This window comes from Carya illinoinensis, chromosome 13 (assembly GCF_018687715.1).
Source record: "Carya illinoinensis cultivar Pawnee chromosome 13, C.illinoinensisPawnee_v1, whole genome shotgun sequence".
Taxonomy (NCBI): Eukaryota; Viridiplantae; Streptophyta; class Magnoliopsida; order Fagales; family Juglandaceae; genus Carya; species Carya illinoinensis.
Genome location: NC_056764.1, coordinates 5,057,808 through 5,069,808, shown reverse-complemented (window position 1 = coordinate 5,069,808; position 12,001 = coordinate 5,057,808). Strand labels below are relative to the sequence as shown.

Genomic DNA, 12,001 nt, shown 5'->3' with positions numbered 1-12,001 from the left:
CCTATAGATAAGGATAATATTTTTTAATATATTTTTTAAATATACTTAAAAAAATTAATTTATTAGTAAACATTTTTTTAATCATTAATTTTTTTAAAAAATAAATAAACTAAGGCTGCATTTAGTTCTTCAATTCCTCTCAACTCATCTCATGTAATCATTATAATTTTTTCAACTTCTCACATAAAATATAATAATCAATTTAACTTTTTTAAATCTTAAAATAATAATAATTATAAAAAACAATATTTTAATAATATATATTTTATTTAATATTAAACTTTTATTTCAACTCATCACCTAAACCAACTCTATTTCGGTCGATCTGGGGTCCAATTCATCATCCACCAGCATTTTCCTTTGCTTTTAACGTAGCCTTGTTCGCTTTTGGCTCCTTGGCCACGATTTCTTAAAGCTTTTTATCTTGATTTTAAAATCTAAAGTTGGAGGGACAGAGACGTGAATGCCTTTTACACCATTTTCAAATACTCGAATATGTATGTAATAAAATATTATGATGTGAATACCTGTTTTAATTATGATGTCAATACGTCTCAAGAAAATTATAATTTAAAATGACTCAAATCTGGTTATTCAAGCAATAAATAGAAAAAAGCAAGTTACAGATTGGACTATAAAATACACCATCAGAGATATTAAATACTTTCTTGGCAATTTCGAAATATGGAATATTATAGGATTTTGCTATACAACCTCCCAACACCCTAACATCCTACTTTTTTTTAATTTTTTAATATTTTTTTGAATTTATTCTTTTTAAATTAATTTAATTATTTTATTTATTATTTATATATTAAATATTTGATAAAAGATAAAATAATAAAAATTAAAAAAACAGTGAAGTGTTGAGGTATTGAGAAGTTGTGAAGATTTGTTTTTTACGTAATTAAGGAATCAGGACTCATGTATTTTGCTTTTACACACACACACACACATATATATACATATATATATAACTACGGTTTGACTGAAAATAATTAAAAAATAAAAATACCTATTTTAATCTTGTCATATTTGATGAGTGTGACGCCTCATTTTAGCATACTCTAAGATTGCTCAACATCTTTTATCAAATTTATATATACTATATTATTATCTTATTTTTATTTTATTAAATAAGATGTCGTATATTTATTATTCATTTATTATATGTTTATTTATTATCAAATAATGATAAATATATCACATCTTATTTAATATAATTAAAATAAAATGAGGATATGGTATATAGTATTATTCTTTTTTTATATGTTTGACAATACAATTATTTTTAAATTATTTTATCATCATTTATAAATAATTTATTATTATTTTTTTATTATTTACAGATAATCTTAAATACTATTAATATTTAAAAAGAGCCTTAAAATATTTATACCGGATGAGAACATACATGCCATCTTTGATATGTTCGGCAATTCGATGTCTCCTGATTTGTTGACGTACAAAACATTGCTGGAGGGAATGTGTCGGGAAGGGAAGGGAAGGGGCAACGACGCTTTTGAACTGCTCGATGAAACGAGGAAGAGGGATCCTCCGATGAATGAGAAGAAGACTCGGTCCCAAATCTGTTATAAGTATAGAAGTGTCAAGTTATATTAAGAACAAGTTTAAAATCGTATTCTATAGAAATAAAGGGTTATCAAAGTATTTGTAATATTTTTTTAATTGTTGTAAAAGATGTGTCGAGTATGAAAGATAAAAATAAATATGAATCTATGTTTTCAAAATTATTCAGAATCAAGAGATTTAAAGAAAAAGTATAGAAGTTGAATTAAACTTACAATAAACAATAAAATAAATATTTGGGATGCAATTTTTGTCCACTTTTAGTTTAAAGTTAGATTTTCTTCTAATTTTATCTTCTCTCAACCATGCTCTCATTCCTAGAAGTCATAGTTGGTTAATAAAATAATCAGCACACTTTTTAATATAATCAAGGTGTTTGATAGATTTTATAGCAAGTGTAAAAGTGAAAGAAAGCCATTAAAATTTTGTTACAAGTTCAAGTATCAATCGTGCCTTTATGTTTACGACTGATTAAGTTCAAGAATATAGAATTTTAATCTTCTCTATAGTCAAAATAAAATACAATCTATCAAGTTAATCATTCAAAATTCTATAACCTTGAAGAAAATCTAATCTAAAATAGTCATGAGTTATTTATTGAATTCCAAATTAAAAATCTAACTTATTATTTTTAAATTAACAAAATGTCTAAAAATGATCAATCCTGATATTTTAAATTGTTGTCTGAAAATAAATACAGAATAATAATTAAAATGCCGAAAAGTTAAACTACAGAAAAATAATCAAATCCGAATAGTCAATATTGACCGAAAAGTCTGGAATGAAAATACAAAGCAAAAATAAAACCAGTTGAAAATCCCAAGATCTGAAAATCCGAAGATCTGAAAAACCCAACCGATTCTGAGAGAATAGAACCCGCGCCGTCTGAACCAAACTAAGAACCAGATACTCGAAACGTAAAAGCAACAGTAAAAAATAAAAAAATAAAAAAGCAGCCGCCAATCCCCAAGTCTGAAACGAAAATGTGAGTCTAATGAAACAATAATCAGCCGAGAAATAAAATAAGAACTGAGAAAGCAATAACTGGGAAAAACTGAGAGAGGGAGAGAGCCTCCAGCTATTCCCTACGCCGACTACCTCCTGAAAGTAAAAACAAGAAAGTGCAAAAAGTAACCTAGAGACCTCCCACCGACACCTCTAAACTAAAACGTAAAAGAGTAGAGCAAGGAAAATAAAAAAAATAATTAGCCGCCTAAAGGTCTGAGAACTAAGAAGTAAAACTGCCCACCGACGTCCAGCCCTCTGTCCGTGCCCTGCATTCCTTGCATTTTTAAAAATGTCCTACATTAATTCAAATTTAGTATTCATAATATGAGGAATAAAATTGAGATATAAATTTTGATGTGACTTAACAACTGTATTATAAATCTTTTTAAGTGTAAATTATCAAAATTTATCAATTAATTAATTAACTGTATAATTAAGTGTTTAGCTACTTTTTAATTACACAATTAATCCACTTAAACAGCTTAATCATACAATTTTATCGAAGACTTACGAGGCTTTGCTGAATAGATTGCATTTTCTAAGTCGAGACTAGACTCTATATTCAGTCTTCTAAGAATTAAGTTCAAGACTTCAGCTGATACTACTTCAGGAGCAAAGCAAGAATCTAGAAACAGTTAAACATGATGTGAAATATCTAATTCTATCCCTGGAAATTGCTGGATGTCAGACTGATAAAACGGTACCAGAATTGCCCTGAAGATGAGTTTGCATTTTCTTCTGGATGGATTTATTTTTTGTGACATTCTGGAATCTTTAAGAGAGGAGAGCAGCGTTGTTGTGTCAGTGGTTCTAACATTATATTTTGCGTTGACTTCGGTTTTGGCCAGATTTTACTTTATGAAACACTCAAGCATCTGGTGAATACTACGAGCAAAGAAGAAAGTTTTAGCTTGACTGGGTGAATTGGAAACATCTGATGTTCTGTGCTTGGAGGGTGTTAATTTTACCCAGAACTTAAGCATCTGTGCTTATTTGATGCAAATGGAAATGTTTACCTATGAATATGGAAATGTATAAATAATAAAAATAACTTTTCTCGAGTGTATGGCTTTTTTTATTGGAGTTTTTACTCTACTTAAATACATTGTCTCGCTTTCCTCGTTAAAACAGGAAGAAATCTTTATAACCTTTCTTACAGATGATGAGAAGGTTGGAGAATAAAGGTAAACTACATGCAAGGGAGGCAGTAAGTGTCACATAGCAGGCTTTTATTAAAACTCTAAAGAAAGGGAATAGCATGCATCCTCCCAATTTAGAAGTCCCTTAAATTTTACAGCTCTCCATCCCAAAGCTCTTCAATGGACTTGTAGGGTCCACGAGCAGAAACAAGGTCTTCCTTCAGCATCATCCTGTGCTGCTTGATTTGACCAATCTTGTTAGAGTCATCCTCTGATAGCGCCCAGTCAAAGATCTGCAGATTCTCCTTCAACCTCCCCTTGTTGTAGCTCTTCACAATTGGAGCTACCCCTTGCTCATAAACCCATCTAAGACAAACCTGCCATGAAGTCGGTATCTTAGAGTTAGCTCAACATATATATGATATATATGTGTGTGCGCACGCGATACAGATATGCCGACACACACAACACAGATATGGGTTAAAGTTATATTATGGTCCCTGAATGATCGGAAGTCTAGATGTACCCTCAACCAAAAAACTGAGTGAAATTATGTCCATGGCACATGGTTTTTGAACTCTGTTGGAACTTGGAATCCTTTATATTTTCCTCTTATATGATTATTTTTTTCCCAAAATGCCCATATTTTGTCCAAAAACAATTGAAGCTTGGGCCTTTACAGTCTTCAAAGTTACATGATACAACCTGAGCAACAGTCTTCCCTCGAGTTTTCGCAATCTCCTTGAGCGTTTCATTCTCCATGACATGGTTCGTGCCCCAACTACTTCCACTTGCTCCCAAAGGAGAGAAAGCAGTCACAATAATGCCATTTGGCTTGCAAAACTCTATTAGCTTCTTTTGTTGCCAAACTGGACTCATCTCCACCTGCACAAATAATCATCTTTTGAGTATTATTCTTTGTACATCGCACTTGCGCGTCCACATGCACAGACACAAACAATAAATATAATGTTCGTGAAAAATAGACTCACCTGATTCACTGAAGGAGGAATAGTGGCTGTGGAGAGCAAGTTTTCAAGCTTCTTGCAGGAGAAGTTGCTGACTCCAATGGACTTCGTGAGGCCAAGTCTCTGGCACTCCTCCATGGCTGCCCACACAGACCCAAAGTCCATCGGCATTAGGTCCTGTTCATTAAAAGGGACTACCGACTTCCCAGGTGTCACACTGATGGGCCAGTGGATTAGATAGAGGTCTAGGTATTCCAACTGAAGAGCCCTGCACCCATTTGGTCACTCAAAACATGATTGACTTGAACAACTATTTGATGAATTTATTTTCTGTGTTTCTTCCTAGGAGTTAATATAAAAAGGGAGACGATAGCAATTTATCTATTAATCATTGGCAATTTATTAATAAAATAATTTTTTTTTTAAATTTCAAACACATCAAATCAAAATTAAAATTAAAATAAATATTGAAAAAAACATTATTTTTTTGGAAGGTTGTAGTCTACAACTTGTAGAGAAATTATAACTGGGTAGTTATTTTATCATTTTCCAAAAAATACTCTTACATTTTTTTCACTATTATTTTATTATTCAGTTGACTTTCTTTTTTTTACTTTTTAAATTTGGATTGAAAATATGAAGAAATGATCTTCTTACATAATTTAAAGGAAAATAAATTCAATCAAACAACGTGATCATATAATTTAATTAAATAATTTTAATTTTAAAAAAATTAACATTATTTTGCTTTTTGAATCAAATTTTAATTAAATTACATAATTATATTGGTTGATTGAATTTTTGTTTCTCGATTAAACAAGAAGGCCCTATTCTTAGATTTTTAATTCCGATTCAAATAACAAAAATATATATATATATTGTAAAATAATAGTAAATAAGGTGTAAGGATATTATAATCTAAATTGGATATATTGTAGAGTAGGAACCCTCCAATCTCTTTTAGTCATCCAGATCATGTAAGAAATTAAGAATATTAAAAGAAAAATACTCAAACTACAAAAGAATTATACAAAAATAATAAAGCAAATTGATATAATGGGTTTGTTAAATTATAAAATTATTTTTATTATAAAATATATCTACCAGAGCAATAAACAATAAGTTGAAAAATAAAATCACCAATAATAATAATAATAAGAGTTTCGCTACGTACATGTCAAGTTGTGTACTAATCTGCGTAGCAATACTGATTCCTTTATATTCAAATTTTAAATTAATATTATTTTTAATAAAATCTATTTTTTGACTAATCACATTAGATTGGTGCACATATTAGTACGCAATTATACTTACAACTAGATTTTTCCTAATAATAATAATAGAAGTATGAGATGCATAATCGCGCGCTTTGCTAGACTAGGAGAACTCGGACTGACCGGATTGATTTCTGTAGAGCTAGAACAACAAGATCAGCATGAGCATCAGAAGGCCACAGCTTGGAAGTAATGAAAAGCTCGTCCCGAGAGCCAACAAGGCCGAGTCTAAGAGCTTCTGCAATAGCTTCTCCAAGAGCCTGCTCCGATCCATACACGGAAGCCGTGTCAAAGTGCCTATAACCGAGCTTGATTGCCTCCAGGACTGCCGATATCAAGGCATCGTTGGAGTCTGCTGCAGTGCCGAAGCCAATCACGGGCATGGCCTTGCGGCCGGTGGAAGAGTTCAGCACCACCTCCGGGATTCCAGTCGCTGGATTTGCTGTGGCAGTGTCCATAATTGCTTAGTGAATATGGTGAACCGTAGTGTTGGCTTAAATGGGGAGCGTTTTGGTTGAGAATAATATCAGTCCTCAAAAATGAAGCACGCAAGGGACATAGAGCACTCTCAATGAAATAGTATATGCAAAAAAAGAATCATTTTTAGCTATTACATACCAAAAGTTGCCTGTAATGGATTATGTAAAGTCAAAAAATTTGACTTTTAATCTCAATATTTGTAAAAGTAAAGTCAAATTTGATATGAATTGTTATCAAATATTTAGTTTATTATTTTTTTGTAACACTCTCTCTCTTTCCTCAACATTTTTTCAAAAAACTCTCATTTTCTTTAGCTTTTATTGCGGTAATTAATATCAACAAGGGTTATTAGCATTATATTAAATTTATTCTTTGGCATTTATATTGAATTTTAGATAAATTTAATCAGACATTTATGGTTATTAATATTAAATGACCATTAAAAATATGATTTTTAACCAATAATTTAATTAGAATATAATCTCTAATTAACATATAATTAATATAATGGTAACATATGATATAAATAAATATATTAAATTAATATTATTTTATTATATAAAGAATAAATATATAATTTAATATAAAAATTTATGTAAATAGAATAACTAAAAATTAAATTTATTTTATATTTATAAAAAATATCATTTAATTTTAATTAATCTTTTGAGAATACTCTTAAAGGGGCATTCGTTCACACACCTAACACATGCACGCGGGGCCCATTGAAAATTCAAATTCATTATATTCAATTGAATCTTTGCACGAAGCTGCAAGGAAAGGAAGACTTCTCATGCACGCCACACGGGACACAAAAAAAAAAGGGGGGACTTTTCGTATTATTCATGGAGTGCCGCACGGAACCGAAATTGGGAAACAAGGGCTTTTCGTTTTCCAATTCATTCACGCCGCACAGCAATTGGACGGCAACACATATTGCGACTTTGACCCGGTACGGAATATATTTTATTTAAAAAATGATAAAATAATTACTCATTTACAATTCCTTTACAACCTTTCAAAAAAATAATATTTTTTTAAATATTTATTTTAATTTTGATTTTGATTTGATGTGTTTGAAATTTAAAATAATATTATTTTATCAATGAATTGTAAATGAATTGTAGATGAATTATAAGGCTATATCTCTCATTTTCTTTTGGAGCATTTCAAGCCGTACGGAAATTTTCTCTTGGGCATTTTTATGACTGCACACATTTTTCTCTGTGCCGCATGTTGAAGAACTCCTTTTGAGATTTAGGCCCTGCTTGGTTATACAGATGAGATGAGATATTTTAAATAGTAATAAATAAAATATTGTTGTAATATAATTTTTGAATATTAATTTTATATTGGGATTTGAAAAAGTTAGATTGTTTATTATATTTTGTATTGAGATTTGAAAAAGGTGTAATGATGAGTTGAGATGAGATTTTTAGTTTTGGCTAAACAAACAAGGCCAATTGTCGCTTCAGCTTTCTTTTTTACTACTCTCTATCTCTGTCCATTTAGTTTATTCTTTTTATTTTTTACTTTTTATTTAATTTTAATTTAAAATTTATAGTGTATTATTGATATTTTTAATTTAAAAATTTAGATATTTTATTTACTGTTTATTTTATATTAGTTATTTTTCTTATTTATTTAATCTTCTATTAAATATGCATTATAATTATATTTTAGATTGATTAAAAGTTAATTAGGATTTAAATAATTTTAATTTATTATTTAATTTTCAGGTTAATTAATGATGATTGTTTAGCTTAGTTAATTATTTAATTGTTAATTTCAATTTGTTAGTTTTTTACATTTCATTTTGACATTCAAAAATATGAATCTAGTGTATGATTACTGCCCTTTTTATTTCCGTTGCACTCTTCCATTCACTATACAGACCACTACTTTGTTTGTGAAACTTTTCACCATTTTATTTGAGTTCGAATTTAAACAATTCTTTTTTAGAAGATGATCTAGGAATTTTATTTTTAATTATTATACGACATCTTCCTGCATTTAGGATAATATTTGTACTACTCATTTTTTGGTGAGTCATATAGCATTAATTTTATAAATTATTTTATTATTATTGATAAATAATCTGAAATACTATTAATATTTAGAAAGAGCCTTCAAATATTTGTGCCGGATGAGAACATACATGTCCACTAGAAAAAAACAAGTTAATATGATGCGAAGCCTACCTTTACAAGTTATGGTCAAGGAACACAAACTTGAATTTTGTAGAGTTCACCTTAATCCAATAGTCAAAACAATAACGGGATATCTATTATTGAAAAGGGCAGTGATACAAATATTAAAAGTTATATAAAAATAAATATATAAATTAACTTAAATTTATATAATTTATTAAATCTATTTTACAATAAAAATAATTTTATAATCTTACCAAACCACGGGTTCACGAGAGTTCGTGAGACAACTCTTCATCTTGAAAAAACTCTGTCCAGACATTCTTGTTCCATCCAAAACATGGATCTTTTTGGCTGTTCATTAAACTTAATTCATCCCAATAAATTTTACATTTAATCCAATCCCCTTGTCGTTTTCCTAAATTAATCGGGCTATACTTCAGCAACCTTTAGGCTTTCTCAACGAAAAATAAAGCAAGTTGCAAGGAGCAAGATTAAACAATCGTTTTCAACTGAAGACAAAGAATAATGTTATGTATAATTATTTTGTGTATATTTTATACATTCTATTAATATAATTAATTATATTAATTTTTTAAAAATAATATTATATATAGTCATTTTTACGTATTTTCTAAATACTCTATTTATATGATTGGTTGAATTAATTTCTTTTAATATATAACGAATCACATTAATAAAGTGCATAAAAAAATATATAAAAATAAATATAAATAAAATTTTTATTTTTTTAATACGTAATCAAAAATATCAGTAAATGTATAAAAAAACTCACAAAAATGACTAGGCAAAATTTTTGTTTTAATTATTAAACCACCGCCACTACCACAATCATTTGCGCAACATGAATTACACGTGATGTTACAGCCACTCTTTCAGAGCATTCACATTGGCTTGGCTAAATTTTACATAATTTAGCTAAAAAATTCTTCACATTAGATTGGGCAAGTCTAAAATAATTTGGACTTTTGCTACAGTGGTTGGCTAAAGATGGAAGACCACTACTCATTCATCAAACATTAAAATATTAATTTATCATTCCAAATAAATAAATTAAATTAATTAGAATATAATTAACATTTAAAATTTAGAATATAATTATTATTAACATTTAATAATATTTTTTAATATTAATTGAATATAATATAATTATTATTAACATTTAACAATACTTTTTTTAATATTAATTTAATTAGAATATAATTACTATTAGCATTTAATAATACTTTTTTGTAATATTAATATAATATAATATAATTATTATTATTAACATTTAATAATATTTTTTTAATATTAATTTAATTAGAATATAATTATTATTAACATTTAATAATACTTTTTTAAATATTAATTTAATTAGAATTAATTACTATTAACATTTAATAATACTTTTTTGTAATATTAATTTAATACAATATAATTATTATTAACATTTAATAATACTTTTTCTAATATTAATTTAATTAGAATATAATTATTATTAACATTTAATAATACCTTTTTAATATTAATTTAATTATAATATAATAATATTAATGTAATATAATATAATTATTATTATTAACATTTAATAATACTTTTTTTAATATTAATCTAATTAGAATATAATTATTATTAACATTTAATTGGTAGAATTACAAAATGTGAGAAAATAAATTAAATAAAAAATTTATTAATTTAATAATATTTTATTATTATATAGAGAATAAATGGCTAATCCAATGTGAGGATTGAATTTTGATGGAGTAAGCAAATGTAAAAAAGTGTTGATATTGACCAAATTTAAAGATAAATTTGGCCAAACCAATGCCAATGCTCTCAAGCGCAATTGGATGACTCGCGGGCCCGCGGCTGCACATTCTGTCATAAATATATAATTTATAGAAAATATTAGTTGAACCTATAAAATTGATCATAAAAATGATTGATTAATTTTTTAATTTTTAATTTTAATTTTTAATTTTATTTAATAATTAAAGAAATAAATATTAGTGAATTGATATTTTATTATTTTTTTAAAAATATTTAAAATTATGTAAAAAATAATTAAAAGGATCATTTACACAACATCGGTTCATTTCCTCCGTTGTCAATCCGTACTAGTAGCATTGTCCATAATTTATAAGGCTGCCATTAGATGTGAGGCGATTTCAGATAAATTGAGTTGATTTATAAATAATAATATTTTATAAATTTTATTAAAATGTGTTTAAATAAAATAGGTTTAGATATATATATTTAAATATATAAAATAAATTGAGATGAATTTGATTTTTTTATAAAAAATTAAAAAAATAATAAATTTTATCAACGATTAGTTTGAAATGAGTTGAAGTATACTTACTAACTAAACACAGCAATTACATTAAATTGTAAAATTATTTTTATTTTAAAATAAATCTAATATATTATATAAAATTATGTAGTCTGTATATTTATTTTTATAAGATCTATTTATAGCTATAACGCATCTCTTTTAATTTTATGTATGATTATTTAATCATATACCCTCGAGAGAGGAGGGTACGTCTCTTTGTGATCATCATGATGAATTAATTGATAACCTAATGAAATAAATTAAAAAGAAAAATAATGTCTTGAATGAAGTTTAACGATGTGCATGCAGGTTTTAATCAAATTTGTCAAGACCATCTTTCGGTTCTATTCTTGAGATTCAACCTCTTCGATTATGACAAGTCGTCTTTTGGTCAAAAAAGGCGACTTCACAAGAGAACGACATGGATACCAGTTCAAGGTAGGAAAAATCGAAGGGAGGGCGAGTTAAGGCTTTTGGTAAGACATGGATGCCAGGTCAAGGTAGGAAAAATCAAAGGAGGGCGACCTAAGGCTTTTGGTAAGACATGGATTGTTCAAGATAGGAAAAATCAAAGAGAGAGCGAGCTAAGGCTTTTGGTCAGAAATGGCGATTTCACAAGAGAATGACATTGGATGTCAGTTTCAAGTAGGAAAAATCGAAGGGAGGGCGAGCTACGGAAGAGAATGACGAGACTAGGCCTAATTTGTTTTTATAGATGATGTGAGATAAGATAAGATGAGATTAGTTGAAATAAAAATTAAAAATTGAATAAAATATTATTAGAATATATATTTTTAATATTATTTTTGTTTTAAATTTTTAAAAAGTTGAATTGTTTATTTTATTTTATATGAAAATTTGAAAAATAATTAATGATTAGAAGATATGAAATGGGATAATTTCTTTGATAAGTTTGATAAAAAAAAAAAAAATTTTATTTATAGTCCTGAATAGGGGATTGTGTGTAGTCACATTGATAGACGAGGATAAGATGAAAAAAAATATCATTTTTAAAAAGATATTATTGTAATTTAAATTTTTTTTAAACATAATT

The 12,001-nt window shown here is 27.5% G+C and overlaps 1 protein-coding gene across 1 annotated transcript; it reads right to left on the bottom strand.

Annotated features, from left to right (window-relative positions):
• Positions 1–3,637: 3,637 nt before the first annotated feature.
• On the bottom strand, positions 3,638–6,567 carry LOC122291398 (non-functional NADPH-dependent codeinone reductase 2-like). Its single transcript, XM_043099105.1, has 4 exons — positions 6,103–6,567; positions 4,730–4,973; positions 4,443–4,622; positions 3,638–4,114 (listed from the first exon to the last, which is right to left on the bottom strand). Exons 1-4 carry the CDS (start codon positions 6,435–6,437, stop codon positions 3,890–3,892), a joined length of 984 nt encoding a protein of 327 aa, XP_042955039.1. The 5' UTR covers positions 6,438–6,567; the 3' UTR covers positions 3,638–3,889.
• Positions 6,568–12,001: the final 5,434 nt, after the last annotated feature.

Coding starts and splice junctions, on each gene's coding strand:
- LOC122291398 (XM_043099105.1), bottom strand. CDS start 6,437: ATGGACACTGCCACAGCAAATCCAGCGACTGGAATCCCGGAGGTGGTG. Junction 4,974..6,102: donor GCTCTACAGAAATCAATCCG/GTCAGTCCGAGT, acceptor AAATGGGTGCAG/GGCTCTTCAGTTGGAATACC. Junction 4,115..4,442: donor GAGGGAAGACTGTTGCTCAG/GTTGTATCATGT, acceptor ACTTCATGGCAG/GTTTGTCTTAGATGGGTTTA.